The following is a 19,531-nucleotide window of genomic DNA, read 5'->3' on the forward strand; positions in this document are numbered from 1 at the left end:
GTAAGAAACTTTCATCCACCACTGGAGCATTGTCGCGGCACAGGTCGTTTCTGCCCATCAAAAATTCAAAATCAAACTGCAAATTTACGATGCGTTGTTTTTCACATCATAATTATTGCAGCCTACTCTGGCACACAAACCCTAAAGAAAATATTCATAGATTAAATGTTTTATTAAAGAAAGCTGTTCGCATAATCGCAAACATACCATATTTCGCGTCGACAGGTGCCTGATTTCAAAACTATGGATTGATAAAGATTGAGCACCAACACGCATATCTTCTTTTCATTCGACTTCTACAGTGCTAAAAGATTTTTTAATATCGACCGGTTGCCTTACAACTGGTGTCCGTGATGGACGTGCACGTAGCGCAAACCTGTGGTTCTTGCCTAATTATTGCACTAAACATAAGCTACAAACGTTACACTACGCTTTTCCTGCCATTCTTAACAAGCATCAAGACACACAAATTCTCAGAATGAAGAAGCTGTGGCAGAATTTTGTAAATATCTGAGGTTTCTTTTGTGTCAGTTTCTCTCGTTCAAATGTGACGTTCAACTGAGACATATGATTCATTTTATTAAGCTTCATTCAAATTAGGTGTTGCAATGTTAGAAATCTGATTGTTACTCATTGCAAACTTTGATATAAAGTTTCCTTGCTCTTTTTCATTATGTTGTGCTTTGTATTGCGTTTGCGTTGTAGTTTTTTTCTGTATAGATGCAAACCGACTAACTCAAATGTGATTCAATGTCAGGTTTCAAGTTGTGTTTATTATTCTGTCTTTGTGAACTATTGTTGCATTTTCCCCTGTTTTCGTCGTCTTTGTAATGCCAATTGCAGGTTTCAGTGGCCACGTCAAGCTGCCCAGGGCAGCTTTTAGCTGTGAAAAGCTTGCAGTACTATCTGGGGAATAAAAATTTGATTCAATTCAATACATAAGCGTATGCATATCTCAACCATATAGGGAAACTTTTACTTCTAAGCCCATGCAGTGCCCCAGGAAGTAAAAAAAGTAACAGCTGCCAAAGTATTGAAATGATGAACAGTGCGCCTACTACTAACGAGTCCTACAGTAGCCGTAACTGTGAGCTGGCAGCCACCAATATGCAAGGAGGGATCTAGTCAGATGCAAATGGTTTCCATGTGTTAATGGCCTGCTTTATATAGTGAGCGACCAACTCCTGCCGCCTTAACGTTCTATAAGACTGCACAGTTCCCGTGAAATGCACTAGAGAAAGCGCTATCAAACACTTTTCAAAAAGTTGGCAAGCGCAAATTTTGCCCGCCATTCGCCTCCGTACAGAACACAAAAAGCTTAATGCAGTATCTTCACTTAGCTAGGCTTGGCACCATACGGGCGAATCGGGTTGGATGGCGCGTGCACAGCTATAGCATTCTTTACGCCTTAACAGATTCTGGGCGACCACCCGAAAAAAAAATGGCTGAATTAATTATTCGCTAATAAAGAACGCTATACCGCTCACGTTTTAAACCGCAACGCAGTAGAAGTTGCGCACAAAGGGCTATTCCCACTAAGACGTGATGAGCTCGAAGTAGTGGGATTGAATCCCGGCACAGGCGGAAGCATTTCGAAGGCGGCAAAACGGAAAAATGCTCGTATGCCGTGCGATGCACACGAACCATGAAAGCTTGGCCCCCAAGCTTCGTGTGCACATTTCTGCGCAACAATATTACGATAGCACAATATGTCTAACGGAGCTTTCCTACGCAACTACGCACTGCAGGGGGGGGGGGGGGGGGGGCAAATTCATGACTGTAGCGCAACGCTGCATCAGGTAATGCGGCAGGAACGGCCGGCACCGTCGTAAAAGACCATCTACTGTGCGCCAGTACCGGTATCGCCAACGTTTTTAGATCTAAAAACGTTGGGTATCGCTTGATACTAGCAAGCTGGCGTGCCAGAGTGCCACAACCGCAGGAGTACACAACCTCATTAAACCGGCGACATGTACCATGTCACCGTTGCTCTCGTTCTAGAAAATATCTGGCAGCGCGCAGTCATCAAGCAAGAGGTACTCAGGCGCCCATGGGCGCTCGTCCGTTGCTGCATCTTACCAAACTGGGACTAAGGCCGTTAGAACAAAATAAGCATCCCCGATGCATTTCTCAAGCACATTTACTGCTGAAGCACCCACGTGCAATGAATTTTCACGCAAAGACTCACCTTGTAGCCCGGTAAGCTAGACAATGGAATGGTGGAGAAGTCCCACGCGAGAAAAGGACACGTTGAAGCGTCTGTGCTTCGCCGGAGACAGGACGTATTGCCTTAGTGTATATGAACCGGCACCATAAACGGCGAAACACTGCGGTATCTTTGCTTCGAGCCAAAAAAAAAAGAAGATTGAAGCTCCACGACTAACCCATTAAAAGAACTTCAAATATCACCAGTCTTCGTGAATAAAACCAAAGAACATTGTTAGGTGCCGTGGTAAATGTAGCATCCTTATCGGGCCACCATCATATGGCGAGCTTTTTGAGGGACGGCTGGCTTCGCGTCAAAGCTAGGCTGGCCTGGCCTTTCAAGCCAGGCTTGATTCAAGCAGCCTGGCACGTGCTTACTGCTTGATCGCCTGTCACACTTGTTTTGCCGATATACTCGACCTCCGACCAGGAGCCACAAAACCGCCGATGGTCGGCAGTAGGCCTGCGCCATTCGGGAAAAACCTGGCTATGAAGCGTTCCCCAGGCTGACGCTCGTATTCATGGCGATTATTGCAGATTTATCGCGCTGCGTAAACAAGCAAACTTACAACTGGCGAAAAAAAAAGAAGAAATCGTTAGTCTTAGTGAAACAGAGCTTGCAATCCGTGCCGAACGAACGCTAATTTTCTCCTTGTGTATAATACAAATTTAGATATGTAAACAAAAGTAGCGCTGTGGTACAATCGCCGTCATTGACACATTCCAGGGGGAGCTAAATACGGGCGCGGTAGATGCCGAATCCTGTATCACGATCCTGAAACATTCGTTAGCGAATGCACGTACTGTTTACTAATCAAGTGGCAGATACCGTAATCAGTAGCCACGAGGTCTTGAGCTCACAGCACGGCCGCGCGGGTGGAGTGACGTGACAACAGCGAATTGTATTCGTTAGTACGAACTATGGGGTATCGGATCGGTGTAATGTAGCCAGGAGATCGGCCGACTGGCGTGCTGTCCTCACAGGCCATCGACATAGGCTTCCGGCGAGCGTCGGAGGAGGCGTAGTGTGTGGCGAAGCTAAAAACAATGCAGCAACCGTATTAGCATACGCGCAATGGCGAGTAAGATTTGCCCAAGCGGACTGCTTGATTTCAGAACCCGGTGTCGTCCCTCAATCGATTCGCTTTTCTTAACATATCGCAGTACCGATAAAGTTTGCCGGTATTTCGAAACGCCCTGGTGTGCAAGGCATGTGTAAGAGAGATGACGACGTAGCAGTCCGTGTGTCGCATCTTTGAAGCCCACGTGGCCAGGTTTCCTGCTGTTCCCTAATTGTCACGCCTTAGCACACCCAGGATCTCCAAAACCGAACTATTTCAGTATAAATAATACAATAATATATTATTTACTGCCCATATATATACCATTGAGCGTTTATCCCTCGTCCTGGGGCAATGCGCAACAAGTGAAACAAAGAACACGCTAACTAAAAATTTGGTGTCCACCCCTTTTAAGGATGCACAAATGCCTTAAGTGTATGCGCCCCCAAAATTTAATCGAACGCGTCAGAAAACCTGGGAACACCAGTGTGTCTAGGATATGTACAGTCGAGCGCGATTTGAAGGTTATCGCGCGAGCGTCGGCCGAGAACATGAACAGCGCCATGGCCTAGAATTCTCTGCCGAGGCGAGGGAGGTATCAGACCAGCTTCCCTCACTCTTTTTGCTGTTCCTTCAGCAGCTGTCACTCCCTCCTCTGGGCTATCAGTTTTCTTTTATTTTCTTTCCCACCAATTTTGTTATCGCCCGCAAGATACGAGAGGTAACCAAGTCCACACTTTATCGCAACCAATGGAAAGCTTAGAATAGAGAGAAAGGGTGGTGATCTCGTCGCGGGGGTGAAGCTTGTTGCACGGAACAGCGAACGAGGAAGAGGATAGTGCGAAATCATGATTTTTCCTGTTCCAAAGTCGGCCGCTAGGTGCTTGGAGGGCTAGGCTGGTCTACGCTCGCGCGATAACCTTCAAATCACGCTAGACTGTACGTACTACTGAACTCATTGCTTCGAAAAATGCTGATTAGTAACGTTCCGGCAACAAGCTTCGACGTCCCAATATACCCAACTGTGTACGCACCACCTGAAGGGGCCAGAATGGAATCAGTGAGATGTAGCATCTGTTGCTATGGTGATCGCACCACCTAACAGTTACGTCTGGGGGCATCCTTAGCGTCACTACTTGATTAAAACGCCTTTATGGCATACTTTGCTCAGGACTATTTATTTGTTTTATAATTGCTTATTTATGTGCCAAACTCATGTCGGCATAATCTAACTTACAATTCGCGAACCGGTCATCAGAGTGCCACACAGCAAACATGCTCAAGTTTTCCCATCGTCAGGGAAATTTGTAGGAGCATTTTTAGGGAAGAACATTTTTTCGTGTAATGAGCTCAACAACAGCCCGAGAGGAAATCGCTTCGCCGCCCAGAAGAATGCTTGTGTTTAAATTGAGGTTTATAAGACAAAATGTGAGGTTAACAGTACTGCTCGCGACAAGGCTCAAAGTTGTCTATTCAGCCGTAGCAGGAAAGCGACAATTGTTGTAAGAAAGGACGAGATGCTCGTGCTGTCTGTCTTTAGATTTCCTTTTCTTGATGCGCTAGTGTCCTGGCTGTGCGCGTTTCAGTAACAGGGAGGGAAGTCATCTAAAATTTACAACGATATCTTAAAAAGTACTTTTATTGCTCTTTTGTTTGCATTGCGAACGAGCAGTGTAAAATTTCGCGATGATGTTGCCTAAGGCCAGCCGTATCAGAGGCTTTGTTTATACTAAAAGGCAACGGGGGAAGCCATTCTGATGGAAACATGCAGCTATTGCAAATCTGATAATGAGTGATAGCTAGGGGACCTTTCCGGACAGGTTTCTATGCGGTAGTGCACATCCTCTCGTGTACAGGACCGCTAGTCAGCTTTGAAATCTTCAAGAACAGTGCAACTTCAAAACATCAGCTTGTGTTGGTCGCCACTCTGTACGCGTTCAGGGGCAGGAAGAGAAAATGCAGGTACAGCTATATTTTGGACGTCGAACTACCCAACATAATTAGTGGAACTGAAAGGTGCTAGAAAATCACAACTTCCATTGGGATACCAAATTATGAAAGGTATTTTATTAGCTTAAATAATCATTTCCGTCGTCGGGTAATATCCAGCGACGAAAACGTCTGGCAATTTTGACCGTAATAGTGCGCAGAACGCTGGGGATCACAAGAACGGTTTCTGAAAGAGACGCACATAAAACAGGCAATGAACAATAGTTTCAAACAAGGAGAAATACCTCTTTAGGACTATGCACTCGTTCTTTTGAGCAACAGTATCACATCTGCTGAGGTGATTCCAATATAGAAACTGTGCTTAGGTTCCAACATGTGAACTTTGTGTCTCTAACGAACAGCCTTTCATACTTTCAGAAAATGGCTCTGTTAAGATTAAGCTATTCTTAGTATCTGAGAAGCAGAAAACTAGGTTATACCACAAAAGCATAAATACTATATGCTTGAAAAGAGCAAGCATGCTAGGAGTCATATTAACAGGGCACTTAGAAGAGCAGCAGGCGGCAAATCCAGCCTACTGCCGACAAAAGTAATTCGGCTGCCTAACTAGGTTTGTGGGCAGGTGACACAGCATAGTATTTTCGGTTCTTCTATATAGTATGCTTTCTGCGATATACTTACACTTCTTGCGGAGGAGAGCGCCGTAGTGGTATGGAGAGCCAAGACCGTAACCGTAGTTCAGGCCGTAGCCAAGGAGACCGTGGCCGTAGCCGTAGTGGCCAGCACCGTAGCCGAGGGTTCCAACGCCGTAACCGTAGACTGGAGCGGCGTGGTAGGAAGCGAGGGCTGGGGCAGCGTGGGCAATAGTGGCCACAGCTGGGGCGTGGTGGAAGGTGGTGGTGGCCACAGCTGGGGCAGCGTGGACGGCAGCCAAAGCTGGAGCGGCGGCGTAGGTGGCGACTGGAGCAGCGTGGACGGCAGCCAGAGCTGGAGCAGCGGCGTAGGTGGTGACTGGAGCAGCGTGGGCGACGGTGGCGACAGCTGGGGCAGCGTGGACAGCAGTCACAGCTGGGGCAGCGGCGTAGGTGGCCACAGCTGGGGCGGCAGCCAGGCCGAGGCCGTAGCCAGAGGTGCCAAGGAAGCCAGCGAAGGCGCTGGTGGCCATGGCCAGGACGATGCAGGCGCGGATCTGAAAATTTTAGCACTCAGTGCTGTCAGTCCGTCTAATTTTTCTCCTGATTTCGCTCCCACGCTGGAAACACTGTAGGCTATTGTGCGCGGCAGTTGACATGAATATTATGCAGTCGACCACATGCTCTACCGCCTTACCAAACCTGTTTTGGAACAATATTTTAAGAACTTATGAGGATGCATTTCTATGCTCTAGGAAAGACTAACATTGCGAATGACGATCCCGGATAAATAAATGCTTTGTGAAGAATTTTAATCGGAACAAAACAATATTGATTCTGGCTTGTGTTACTAGACTCTGGTTCATCTTTTACATGGTGACGCTGTTAGCACATGTTGCCCGTTTGAGGTTTCTTGATGAGTGAATATTATTGCTATCTAAGTTAACAGAACGGAACCTTGTGTGTTTCTAATATGAATTTTCATACCTTTTATTTTTATGTTTAATAAGTGGACCACGTTGGAGACGATTATTCCACTCTTTTTCACTGAAATGAAAGATTTCGGGGACTCTCTAAAAGGCAAACGTGTACGTTACATTCTTAAAAGAGCGGTGATGCATTTGAAACAGTCGAAATCGGCTTACCATGGTGACTTAGAGCTGCTGTGCTGCCAACTGCTGGTTTGCGCTTGGTTTCATGCCCTTTTTATACGGATTCACTCGAAGCCCCGTTTATGCATATTAAGCGGTGAAAGTGAAGAGGGGAAGGAGGTACCGTACAGCGTAGTACTCAACAGAGAGGAACGCTATTTGCACCCCATACCTTTGAGACGGACAGCTACGCGTTGTGAACGTAAATGAGGCTCCACGTTGTACCATGCCAAGATATGTTCTTTGTTTTTTGCCGTCGAAGTTCACGGAGTGCAATTACGCCGGCTTTGTCAAAGGCGGAGCTACGTAATCTCCCCACTGCGGTAGCCACTTAAAAAGTTAAAACAAAATGCGAAATAGAGGCATGGTTGCTCCATACTGACCGCAGTATTGGTACATAGCATCCTACGGATTGCACAGTAGACTTGCAAATGAGGTGAGTTCTTGTCTCTAAAGGTAATCCAGGTTTTCTAGACCCGGTTTAGGGGCTAAGTGAAAGGCAGCATGAGTGGTGGCGTGATCTTGCTTTGCGAGCAGGAATCATCGGTTATGTCATGCGCGTTATGTGAAACTGGCGGAGTAATAAATGTCAACCAGGCAGCGACATTGTATCCGCTTGTTATTGCATTTGATTCATACTTCTAGGTCTCAGTCGCATTAGTTTGCTGAAATGTGCGAAGCGCTCGGTGAAGCAATGCTGAAGAATTCCTTCAAGTTTCGCAAATATTTTCTTCTGAGTGCCGGCAGATTTTACTGCCCTCGAACGCTGGCATGTATAAAAAGTGTTCAAAGTCATTTTTTTTCGATAGTTCGAAAGTACATGTAGTAGAAATGGCCGCAGCCCTTTCAGCACAACGATCAGGCATTTAATTTTTCTTTCGCGCATAATAACCTCATCCGCTTATACCAAGACCAAACTTAGCGTAACCCTTGTGTAGTTTTTCACTTTTTTGCAGGAATTTTGAAGCGATGAATGCTGGAGTTATAAGCTCTAAAATATTGCTTTTTGATGCTCTCTGTACTTTGCGTATTTTGCTGTAGTTTTATACTGCACAGCAGACTGCAGTTCCTCGCCGGTACAGAGGTGCTTTAGAGGCTGCTAAGAGTGTACTCTTTGTAAGTATTTTTTGGCAAGCTTAACTCGAGAGGTCCCAGCTTAGGCGGCTTGTTCGGCCTGCTTTCTCTTCCACTGAGCTGGAGTTGGCGAAATTCGCGAAATTCGGCAGTGATGCTGCGCGAATGCGCCCGGCTAAAAGCTCATTTTAGTTTGATTCTTCGGCGACAAAGCCATAGTTCTCAATGCGACACAGAAGCGCAGCAAAAAGGTGAGGACGGCGAGGGAGAAAGATACACTTTATAAAATATACCTTATAGCAGAGATTGTAGATTAGGCCAGGATACGTAGTCGCTGGGAGTGAAAATTACGTTTGTCGAAGAAAATTTTCGACATCTTCCAGTTGTCACAATTTCATCAAATTCTCCTCTCATCATTGAGGGGCTTGGTCAAATGTTCAGGGGAATCCCCCAAGGTGGAGAAGATTTGTAATAAGGGAGTAATTGCTCATTGGCATCAACCCGAGCGCAGCCTACGCCTACAAAGGAAAGCTAACAGCTTTCTCAGAAACTTCGTAGTAAAAGAAAAATTCGTCCTGGTCCGGGGCTCGAACCCGAGACCAACACCAACACAGTTTGACCAACCCAGTTCCCACTTCGAGTTATTGATCAATTCGCTCTCGCCCTACCATAAGCTTGCCGTCCCGGTTAGCTCGATTGGTAGAGCGACTGCTGCGGTGAAGCGGTGGTTCCGGGTTCGAACCCCGGACCAGGACAAATTTTTCTTTAACTGCGAAGTTTCTGATAATGCTGTTAGCTTTCCTTTGTAGCCGTATGGCTGCGCTCGGGTGGATGCCAATGAGTAATTACTCCCTTATTGAGGGGGCTTATATAACATCATGGAAGATATGAAGGCCGCGGTGACAAAACGACCAGAGCTGTTGCCCTATTACGCGATCGTTCTGAAAAAAAAAACTATTTGTTTTGCGTAACTTGCATCAAAATACATTATGTACCCGGAAATAAACACAGAACGGTATCTAAAAACCTCCACTTAAACATTGGGGCTTCCATGGAATCACGATACTATTCGTGTGTCCTTAAGGGCGATCTTTAGCTCGGAGAGGAAGTCACTGCCATGAGGATGCAGCTTGTTACAAGAAAACATTCTGCGAATTCCTCGTTGGCGTCACCGCGGAATAATTTTGCAATGACAATTTTCTCTGAAACCTTTGTGACTGCCCCCAAACCCCGCCAATTGTCGGCACTGAATTGACCTCTGTTTATCTTCTCCGGGCCGATCAAATGCGCATTCACGTGGACAACACTGTAAAGTAGACGCGACTCGCAACTTTGTCCTGTGTGTTGCTAAAGGACGAAGCCCTTCTTTTTCTCCGCCCCTTTCTTCAAGAAACGCTTAGAACTTACGTTGCTTTGTTTTGGCGTTCGGGTGGAAATGCACATAGCGCTTTCCAGTGCCGCCAGAGAAAGTTTTCGCATTTTTGTGCACGCTGCTTAATTTTCATTCACCTAGCCAGAGTATTACTCTTATTCTAAACTGTTTTAAGAAGAAGGAGCTACTCACAAGCACAAAAAAAAAAAACCACCAGACACTTCCTACTTTGAAGGCTACATATGAAGAAAGGGAGGCTGGCGAAATTTTGAGGGCGATTCTTCGACGTGCCGCGAGACGGTGGGCTTCGGTGTATGCATGCAAGTAAAGGAGTGTTGGTGATGTAGCGTATGTTTGTAATGCTTGTTTGTTGTTATTCAGAACAGGCGGCATGCGGCTGATTGTGGCTCCATATGCGTCCAAAATTATCTCGAATGGACGCAACCACGCCGAACTGATTCTACGTTGCTCGAGATTGTGGGAGTTACCTTAAGTGCCTATTGTGAGAGTTCTTAGCTTCAAATTGAGAGCGGCCAATACCACCCGCCAGCCCCTCCTTCGACGGCCACCGAACTGCTCATTACTTCGTGGGCGCAAGTCAGTGCAATAAAGAATCATTTCAGTGGGCGTGCTTCAGTGCCATGCTAGTCTTTCCGTTTGTTGTCTACAGCGTTGACATCACCACGTGACAGGCATTTTCCGCACGCAGCGAGCCGACCACACAAAAAAAAAAAACTGTCGGTCACGAAAGGAACGAACGTAGACATAGCAAGTACGGCGAGCGGGGCTACATACGCGGGTTCGAATGCATCAGAGAAATAACCACCAAGGAAGGCGCTTGCACTGCACGAAATAGGCGACCGTTCTCATAAAGTGCACTGCGTTCTGCGGCTCATTCAGTGAGATACCACAAAAGAGTGAGCTCAAAGAACTAGAAGTTTAGAAATGGATGAGCTTTACAATTTTCTTGAACATACTATTCGTATCTGCGGAACCACTGCAAGTGTAATGCTCGTTTTAGCTCTTCCCATTTATATCAATCGGTCATGCTGAGTGCTCCAGCAAGTCACAACGTGATCCCTTTGACCATGTCGAGCCGAACCATAAAAAACTTGCCACAGCAGGTACACGCCGTCGATATTGTAAAAATAAAAACCAACCCCAAAAAACATTTGATTATGATGCGGTGAAGAAGGGTGTGGACTTGGAATGAAAAATTTCGAAACAAATTTGTACCCTCCAGAATGCATCACGTAATAATGATAAAGTGAGCGTACCTTGGCTAAATAAAAAAATACAGGGAGGAGACATTTCACGTGACATTGCTCTACACATTGTTAAATACCTTCTTCGAGTGAACGTTAGGCGAATTTCCGCTACTTTGGCTCACTGCAACTACAACCATAAACACATTACGCAATGTGTGGCATGCTGAAGGCGAAGTTTTTGGCTGACACCACCTGTGAAGTAGAACGGTGTGTTCAGATAGTAATGGTAAACGGGGTCACATGACCTTTTTTTTTTGCAGCGTAATTTCTGTACGACATCGGCAGATGTGTCGACTCAAGACGATGGTACTTAGTTTTGCACGAAACGGTAATTTTTTTTTAAACCTTTTCGACAATATAGGGGTTTCGTAACGCACGCAATACATGTGCCGCATGATTTCTTTTATACACACCTTTGCTTTTCTCTATTTGCTTCACAGCGTGCAAACTTGAAGTGTTTTTAGCTACGCTGTTTTTCCTAATGACGCACTAATTGCAAGCTAAGAAATACATAACCAATTGCATTGCTGGTGACAGGGTGGTATGGGGGCATGTGTGTGTCAGCAGGCAGCGTCATTGATACGGCAGATGTGGTTGCTTCAGTGTGTGCGTATTCGTTAATATTTTATTTAGCATCTATTCCTTCCTTCTGCCCGCGGCAATGACTTTGGCCCATTTAGAGCCAGTCGACAGGCCTGTCGACCAATGCCAATGATTTTGGCCCATTTGGAGCCAGTTACAGGCCTGTGCGCAAAATTTACTGGGCTCCTGGAATGAGGACCCACCCAACCATTCTATGCATTAATGGTTTTTTCTCTCTCTTGACAGGCCTGAGAACGATCCTCTTTTTTGTTCTTTCCATCTCAAGAGCCAGGTGAATGGAGAATCAGCGTCATCGGCTGAAGTCGGCGCAAATGGCCTCAACGCGGTGCACTGCCCATTCCCATACCAATACCTCTACTTCCTTAATGCGCGCATGGGCTCAGATTAGTTACCTGGCGGTCGTAAAAATTCTGTCCTGCACCTGTCTTGAAACGAAGGCGTCCACAATCATACCTTTCGGATGGAACCGAGCAGACTCTTGAGGCGTTGGGTTGCTAACAAAAATTTTCGAACTTAGCTGGCATTCTGTTTTTCACCGTTTATTTATAGCAGCCTTAAAAAGAATTTGAATACCGGGACGACGATTTGTGTGCTGCAGGGCAAACACCCAATAAGAAACTAGGCCTAACTTGTTTATCTCACTGTTCAAGAGCCTTCTTTTCAGCAATGTAAGAACTTTCTGCAAAAACTTGGCTGCAAACTTGAAGCTGTTCTTACTTTGCAGACAGTTCTAGGGTCCAAAGCATGATCATTTTTGGCGCAGCTTAATCCGAGAAGGGGTGTTTTGCCGATAGTCCGTGATCCTTGGAATGCTGCGTTCGTTATTATTAGTCAAGCCAAAATAAAGAATTGAAATCCGCCCTGCTCATTTGTATGACCACGACAGTCCTCTCTAATCCACATTTCCCTAAAATACTACATTGATACAGAGCAGCTTGAGCACCTGAGGCGCAGTGCAACAGGGGTAAGGTCATTTATGCGTTTAAAGACCAACTGGGGTATGAACATAACACTTGCGAATATGACCCAGGCATCCCCTGAAAATTAAAATACAATGGCCAGCAGGGCCGCCCAAAAAACTTTTATTTAAAAAAATTACCTCAGAACTAGTCATGTTATATTTATTCATTTCTACGGACATTTACTCTAGATTTGTATAGCCTTGAAACAATCGTTTGTATAATTGTAGAAAAAAAATATCCCGCCTACTTTCTAAACCTCACTATATCTCCTTATGTAAGCTTGTTATCGGCGAACCTTTTACCAGCGAGATGTTTTCTCAGGTGAAGGAACAAGTGAAAATCACTGGGGTCGAAATCAGTGCTATACTTAAGATGATAAAAAAACCTTCCACTTGTTTCTTCGCAGAAGTTAGGTGATGGTCCACTAGAGTCCACGAAAACACGAAACCGACAAGGACTCTCAGTTTAGCGCGCTACTACAATCTCTATTTGGCGTGGTGATGATAACGGAGATGAGGTTTAGCAGACATCTCCGAGGTTCTGAATTCTTAGAGGCAAGTGTTATAAATCTGATTCTTTTAATTTCGTCCACACCTCTCCATGTTTCAGCGTTTGTTACATCTTCTGGGACTTTTTCCGTGTTCAACATTGCTGCTTTCACATGCGTCAATGACAACCACAAAGATAGTGCAAGCTACAACTTAAAGGGACACCGCTGAGCTTTTTATTCACTGCCGAATATTCTGTGCAGGGCGACTGCGGAATCACAGTGCAGGGGCGAAAACTCAGCAAATGGAGCTCCACAATGTTTCTACCTTGATGGGATTGCAAAGCTAACATGTTTCCACACCCACACCTCGCCTTTTCTCCAGCTTCTCTCTTCGAATTTTTGGAAAGGTGTATCGACCGGGTTTTCTTTTTCTTTTTTTTTTCGATGCCTACTTGTCACGGTTTCAAAGCGCTCGCCTCCAACTAAAGCGAAATGATAACTCTCGCCCATAGTGCTATTCTTATCAGTTTTCGTTTGGTTTCACTGCTTCTTATCAGTTTTTGTTGCATGCGAAAAGCTTGAGCCGCTCAGAGACATCATATTTTGGATCCATTTCCCGAGTATAAACGAATTAGGATCTAACTGGGTAGTCAGCCAATCAAAGACAGCGCCCAGTCTTGATGCCAACTCAGTTCCGCTGCCGAAAGCCGCCGCTGCATTTCGACACTATCGACTGCAAACGACCGTTTCTGGCGCGGACTAAAAAAAAAATGAAATATTATGATTTTGGCGATCTCTTCGGACGTTGAGGAATCGGAGTGCATAATACTTTGCAAGCAAAGAGTAGAGACCCTATGCTTGACGTCTCAAGCTCCCTTAAGTTCTGCAGTCCTCTATAAGTTTGAAATTCATAATTACCGTTTGCCTGTGGAATACGTGGCAAGATCAAAAAATATAATTTGACTCCACGATTCAGAGAATGATTCCCGAAATTCAGTGACCTCTCTATGCGTCGGAGGCGCCACTCTTGTGCAGGACCAGTGTTAATTATCGCCATCGTCCCCGTTACTAATAAGGCAAGGAATGCCAAACAGTCTGTTTATTCCACAGCACTAACGTAAGCTCCTCCGCATCGTGCGATATGACTAGCAGCCAATTCCCACCTCAATCACCAACCGGAGTAGGCGCCCAGAATATTGTCACCCGTCGCTTCGCATACCACATATGTCACAGCACGCACTCCGCTCTCAGCAACCACATTTTTTCCCCCTCTGTCGACACATGAGCTTTGCTCAACACCATCTAGAACACGGGGAAGGCCCAAGAACAGCATTTTCTCCCAGTTGCCTTCGTCGGTACTTAGAGGTGACGACAGCCACGATAACGTCGAGTTGAAAGGATCCAGCAGGTTCCAGCTTTCCAGTACAGTATGGCACAAGACTGCATGTGCCCCGTCATTTGGGCAGCAACGGCCTCAGGCCACTTAATATGCATTCCTAGTCTCGAAGTTAAGCTAGATGCGGATTCGCTGCGGCCCAGATACAGTGGAAAAGGCAACCAATGGTGTCGCACTAAAAAAAGAAAATAAACTGCGATCACTAGCGCGGACTAACGCTTAAAAAACAGCGCTCATGATGCCAAATAAACAAAAAAGACATCGATGCCTTTTCGTCCAAAGTCTGCGAAGATATTGAAAGAATTTTTTTTTTAATGTCTTCGCCTAATACGAGAGAAATGCCTCCCCCTTGTAACACCTCCTTCTTTCCGCTTCTACGCTTTCTGGGAAATCTAGAGCTACCAAGTTGCATGAGTAACCCGTCCTGCAAATTTCACCTTCCGCCTTTGCAACCTCGTGTCCAAAAACCGCACCTCATAAAATCGCAGAAGCCGCACTTCATTGCGAGGTCCGGGTTACGGACGCGAGGTTGGGTCGGCAGCGAATTGATAGCCTTGAGCGCGCGGTTTTTGTTTAAAATATATATACGTCATCTTCCATCCTGTAAAGCTGAGTAGTAAGCCTGCGCACAACCTTTCCACTATCCACTCCTGCTTCTGTAGTCTGTGCTTTTGAGCGCAGCTAGCCTATTTCCAAGACGAAGTCCTAAGCAATTACATTTTAGGCGTTGCGGCGCTCTTTTTCCAATGCATTTCCAAGCGAACTCAAAGGCAGGGCACCGACATTACAAGATACATTGTTCGGTTTCTTTCTTTATAGCGAAGGCGGAGCTTGTGGCATACGTATGTACAGAGTCGATCACACTTGTCTAGAGTGCTCGGACGGTGTGCTGCGGAGCAAATGAACTGAAATATTTTCGCAGCTGCATTGCTAGCGGTTAGGCGCTGGTGCCTGTGCGTTCACGTCTCTATTCAGCTGCTCCCCAGCGCAAGCATTTTCAATGAAAGTCAATACCTGCTTCATAATTTCTCTTCATTCCCCCAGAACGGCACTTTTCCAGCGCTCTAGACAACTATGACGACTCTGTGCTTCTTGAGGACTGATCGGCGTCTTGAACAGTCTAACAAAGTATACCGACAATAGCAGCAGCACTCCTCGAGGTGTTTTTATTTTAACTGTGTGCGGAAATGCTTATCCTATTAAGTACCGAAAGAAAATCTTTATTAAAGTGCAGAGTTTCTATACTCGCGGATAACGTTTACAGAACTGCAGCCGAGATTACATGGGAAGAGCAAGAAACAAGCCTCAAACACTGCGGATGCACCACTATGCTGAAATTAAAGCTTTCAAATGAGCGTTCTTTCCTTTGTTTTGTTGCTTCTTTGGTACTGTGTCACCAACGAAATTTCTCGACCGGCACTTTTTCTCAAGCCGCCTAATGCTAAATGTGCGTAGCGCGGTGAGCTGGGCCCTTCGTTTCATCAGCGCGACCGAGGGGTTGAATATTTGGCATAAGCCTGGCAGCCTCGTGATTTCCGTCCTCTCCGTGCTGTATTCAGGCCTAGAAAGACCCTTGCCCTTTGTTCCTAAAACCTCAGCATAGGTGTCGCTTGGCGTGGTTCAAGCAATCGCGAGTTCGATCCCGGAAAGCGTGCGTATTTCAAAAATAACATTTCCGTCTGCATAGTTTTCATCCCATTGCGTCGTGAACAACTACCGCCTGTAAAAAAGCAAATAATGTGGACCCGCTGGTGTGCATGCCATGCGCCAACCTTCTTGTGATTCCACTAAATTGGAGCGAATTTACAATTTTTCTATTTTCGAAAGTAAAGGTGCACAGCAGGTTACAAGTCAGGTCAAAGAGGAAAATTTCGCAGTGACTGAGACCACCTCGCATTATTTATCATCAACCAAGCTCCCTATATGTCATCGGTTTTGTATTTCGCCATAACTGAGCTGAGGTCGTCGAGGCCAGGAGTGATCCTACAAACCACTTCTAAACATTTAACTACTTTAAACACTTGAAATCACCGTGGTGGCTTAAGTAGATGAAGGGATCTGAAGTCATTTTTAGGACATCCGTTGTTGAACTCCATATTAAGAAAGATCAGTTCGATGGTACAACTGTATTTCAAATTATTTGAGCGATTTGCAAAACTTAACAATAATAACTTAACAATAATACTTATAAAACTTAAAAATAATACTTAATACATAGCAATAATGATTATGAGGACTTCGTGCTGATAATAAAGACTGCATGCAGATGTGCTGCTATCCGCTAAAAACGACGATGCAAAAGTTATAATATAAGGACATCTTTTTCATCACTTTTTGTAAGCTGCAACCGTGAAATCTCTTCTTGAGCCATACTCTTCATAAACGAGTGCAATACCTTAGGCAATGTTTACAAACCAGCGCTGAAACACTTCTTTTCTACTGTAAGTAAGGGCGCCAAAGCGCTAGGTGACGCGCCTATTGAATTCTGAGCTAAGCAGTGGGCTCTAAAGCTTTCTGATGAATAGTTTTTAGCTTGAAGCCGTATTTTATCGGCCTTAAAAGGACGTTCTGGGAACGATGGGATTTCTGGGCACGATGAGAGCAGCAAGTTGGGCTAGTTGGTACTGGCTCATGACTGAAAAACCGGTTCCTGTGCACAACAAAGGCACGGACTAAACAAAAAAGGAAGAGGAAAAGCGCAGTACTATTCCTTACACGTTTAGTACGTGTCTTTGTTGTGCACAGCAACGGTTTATTCAATATGGGAACGTTTAGGCCGGGCGAATATGACGAGGACAGAAAGCAGAGAAACGAATACAAGAATACTATTCGTTCCTTTGCCTTTAAACCTCGTGTAATTTACGCACTTTAGATTTCCTCGAAATTTTTTATATTCTTGTTTATTTAAACATGTTTGGATGCCATATCACACCGTATCCTATCACCCTAAAGAAACATCGGGTCTTGGCCGGTTGTGTTGGGTGAAGATCACAAACGGCTGCCGCAAATGGTATTGTTGAAAGAAAGAGGAAATAGATGAAGCAAGCTTGAGACGCTGTGACTGTAAGCCGTCCATTATTGAATTAAGTTCTGCAGAAAACAATATATAAAGTGTTGTCACTGGGAACAGCATCCAGAGTCCTATGTACTGTGAGCGACAAACCGTTGCCACCCACACAGAACAAAATCGTACAAAAAACCCTGGAAGTCTCGGTGGCGTCAAGAGGAACTATTTCATAGCTAATAAATCCAGCGATATTGATACATTTTCATAATATCTTTGTAGAATGGTTCAATAGGGCGGAAACACTTCGTGTCTTTTGTGAGAACATACTTCCGGCACCTCGAATAGATCTTACAATGATCCACACTCCCTTGGCCCAGCGCTAGAAAACTATTAAATGAAACTCTATGGTTCTCGAAAGCAGTACTTTTTGAGTCACCCGAAGCAAGCGTAGGGATCCCCAACGCAAAGCTCAGTGCACGTATAAAACATTATGAACAATACCCTGTCTAGTCACATCGTTCACCTTCATTACCTGGGATGTTTCACAGAAAACGCATTACATAACCTAGTCACCAAGCCCGCATCGCAAGACCTAGCTACTAGTCGCACTGCAAGTGACTCATCAGCTTAACTGGATTTTAAAAAGCGTATTGCGTTACTCGCGCAGTCTACACCATTTGCAAGTCTAATATGTCATCCGCTATACGCTTTGCACCACGACTCAGTTGAATTGGCGCAAACTAACCTCTGCTTTGCATTCTGTTTTATCGTCGCCTTTTCATTTATTGCTTTCCTGCGCCTGACTCGAAAGTAAAAAATTTCGAAATCTCCTTGTGATTTTGCCGACATTACCGCAGGCTTTGAACATAGACGCTCCCCCAAAAATATAACTTGTCTTGCCAGGGTGGAACGGTGGACCATCATTGACATTCAGCACGCGCAGGTATGCCTCTCAATGAAATATTGTGAAAACAGCTTTCGTTACGGTTAAGTACTGAGCTATACAGGCCCTCCTCCTCCTCCTCCTCATTACTTTCGTCACCTAGTCGGCATGCACTAAGCTTGGGGTAAATTGGTATAAAAAGGGCCAGAAACGGAACAGAAACTAGAAGTTGATTCTAGAACTCCTCTAAGTCACCATGGTAAGTGGCTTTCAACTCTGCTAGTGCTGTCGCTGTCTTTGGCAGGAAATGGGGCTGCCTGCATCTTTTAAAGCCGTCTTTACTGTTGATATCTTTATTAGAGAGTTAAGAGAACTGAGTCACACAACCCAAGATATTTGCGGCGCTTATGCAGTTGCGAACAAAGCGTTAGGGAGAAAAATCGCATGATATGCCATTTGTGCTTTCTGGCGAGAAATTTATATATCAGGAAACCCTAACATGCCATGCAGTGCATCTAGAGCAGATAATTTACCGCTGTAACATGTCCACCGCTGCTTCAAATCGCAAAGCAACGAAACACCATTTTTATTCAGATTCCAACTGAGTGCAGTGCATACTCTTTTTAGTGGGCGGTGGTCGGTAACACTATTCTTCTCCTCAATAGAGAAATCGATTAAGCTAAAAAACACGAGGCGGATCATAGCTTTACCACCCGGAAACTATCAGATTAACGGAAAGTATATTTCTTCCTCCCAACGATTTTAAAAGCGTACACAAAGTTAGAGGTTGCAAACAAAAGCTGCTTGTTTCAATTCCCAGATCCGCGCTTGCATCGTCCTGGCCTTGGCCACCAGCGCCTTCGCTGGCTTCCTTGGCACCTCTGGCTACGGCCTCCGCCTGGCTGCCGCCCCAGCTGTGGCCACCTACGCCGCTGCCCCAGCTGTGACTGCTGTCCACGCCGCCCCAGTCGCCACCTACGCCGCTGCTCCAGCTCTGGCTGCCGTCCACGCTGCTCCAGTAGCCACCTACGCCGCTGCTCCAGCTCTTGCTGCCGTCCACGCTGCTCCAGCTGTTGCCGCCACCACCCTCCACCACGCCCCAGCTGTGGCCACCATTGCCCACGATGCCCCAGCCTTCGCTTCCTACCACGCCGCCCCAGTCTACGGCTACGGCGTTGGCACCCTCGGCTACGGTGCCGGCCACTACGGCTACGGGCACGGTCTCCTCGGCTACGGCCTGAACTACGGCTATGGTCTTGGCACTCCATACCACTACGGCGCTCTCCTCCGCAAGAAGTGTAAGTACACATCTGGTTACAGATAACAAAAAACTTATATCACTACATTGAAAAATAATTATATTAAAAATTAAAAAAAAACACATTTCCATGCCATTCGGTTGAGAAATATGTTCTTGGCCCCTGGGCAACATTTTCTGCCCAATTCAGTTGAGGACGTCCCGCAAATGTACTTTGTA

The 19,531-nt window shown here is 45.6% G+C and overlaps 2 protein-coding genes across 2 annotated transcripts in view; one reads left to right on the forward strand and one right to left on the reverse strand.

Moving 5' to 3' along the window:
- The window catches only part of LOC149363341 (uncharacterized), an 86,832-nt gene that overhangs the window by 59,435 nt on the left and 7,866 nt on the right, over positions 1 to 19,531 (forward strand). The window contains exons 6-7 of the mRNA XM_089568467.1: positions 18,969 to 19,352; positions 19,503 to 19,528. Of these exons, the coding sequence (XP_089424593.1) occupies positions 18,969 to 19,352; positions 19,503 to 19,528 (410 nt within the window). The remainder of the gene's footprint in view (positions 1 to 18,968; positions 19,353 to 19,502; positions 19,529 to 19,531) is intronic.
- Positions 3,063 to 18,377, reverse strand: LOC149363343 (uncharacterized). Its single transcript, XM_089567497.1, has 6 exons — positions 18,310 to 18,377; positions 13,945 to 14,183; positions 6,546 to 6,550; positions 5,898 to 6,405; positions 4,285 to 4,303; positions 3,063 to 3,243 (listed from the first exon to the last, which is right to left on the reverse strand). The coding sequence occupies exons 1-6, from the start codon at positions 18,375 to 18,377 to the stop codon at positions 3,063 to 3,065; spliced, it is 1,020 nt and encodes a 339-aa protein (XP_089423623.1).

The sequence above is a fragment of the Amblyomma mixtum genome, chromosome 2 (genome assembly GCF_055824585.1).
Source record: "Amblyomma mixtum isolate Tamu chromosome 2, ASM5582458v1, whole genome shotgun sequence".
Classification (NCBI taxonomy): domain Eukaryota; kingdom Metazoa; phylum Arthropoda; class Arachnida; order Ixodida; family Ixodidae; genus Amblyomma; species Amblyomma mixtum.

Excerpts from the sequence above, each read along its gene's own strand:
- LOC149363343 (XM_089567497.1), bottom strand. The coding sequence starts at position 18,377 with ATGCAGGCAGCCCCATTTCCTGCCAAAGACAGCGACAGCACTAGCAGA. Across the intron at positions 14,184-18,309 it reads GTTGAAAGCCACTTACCATG|CTGGAACCTGCTGGATCCTT; the intron begins GTGACTTAGAGG and ends TGTACTGGAAAG.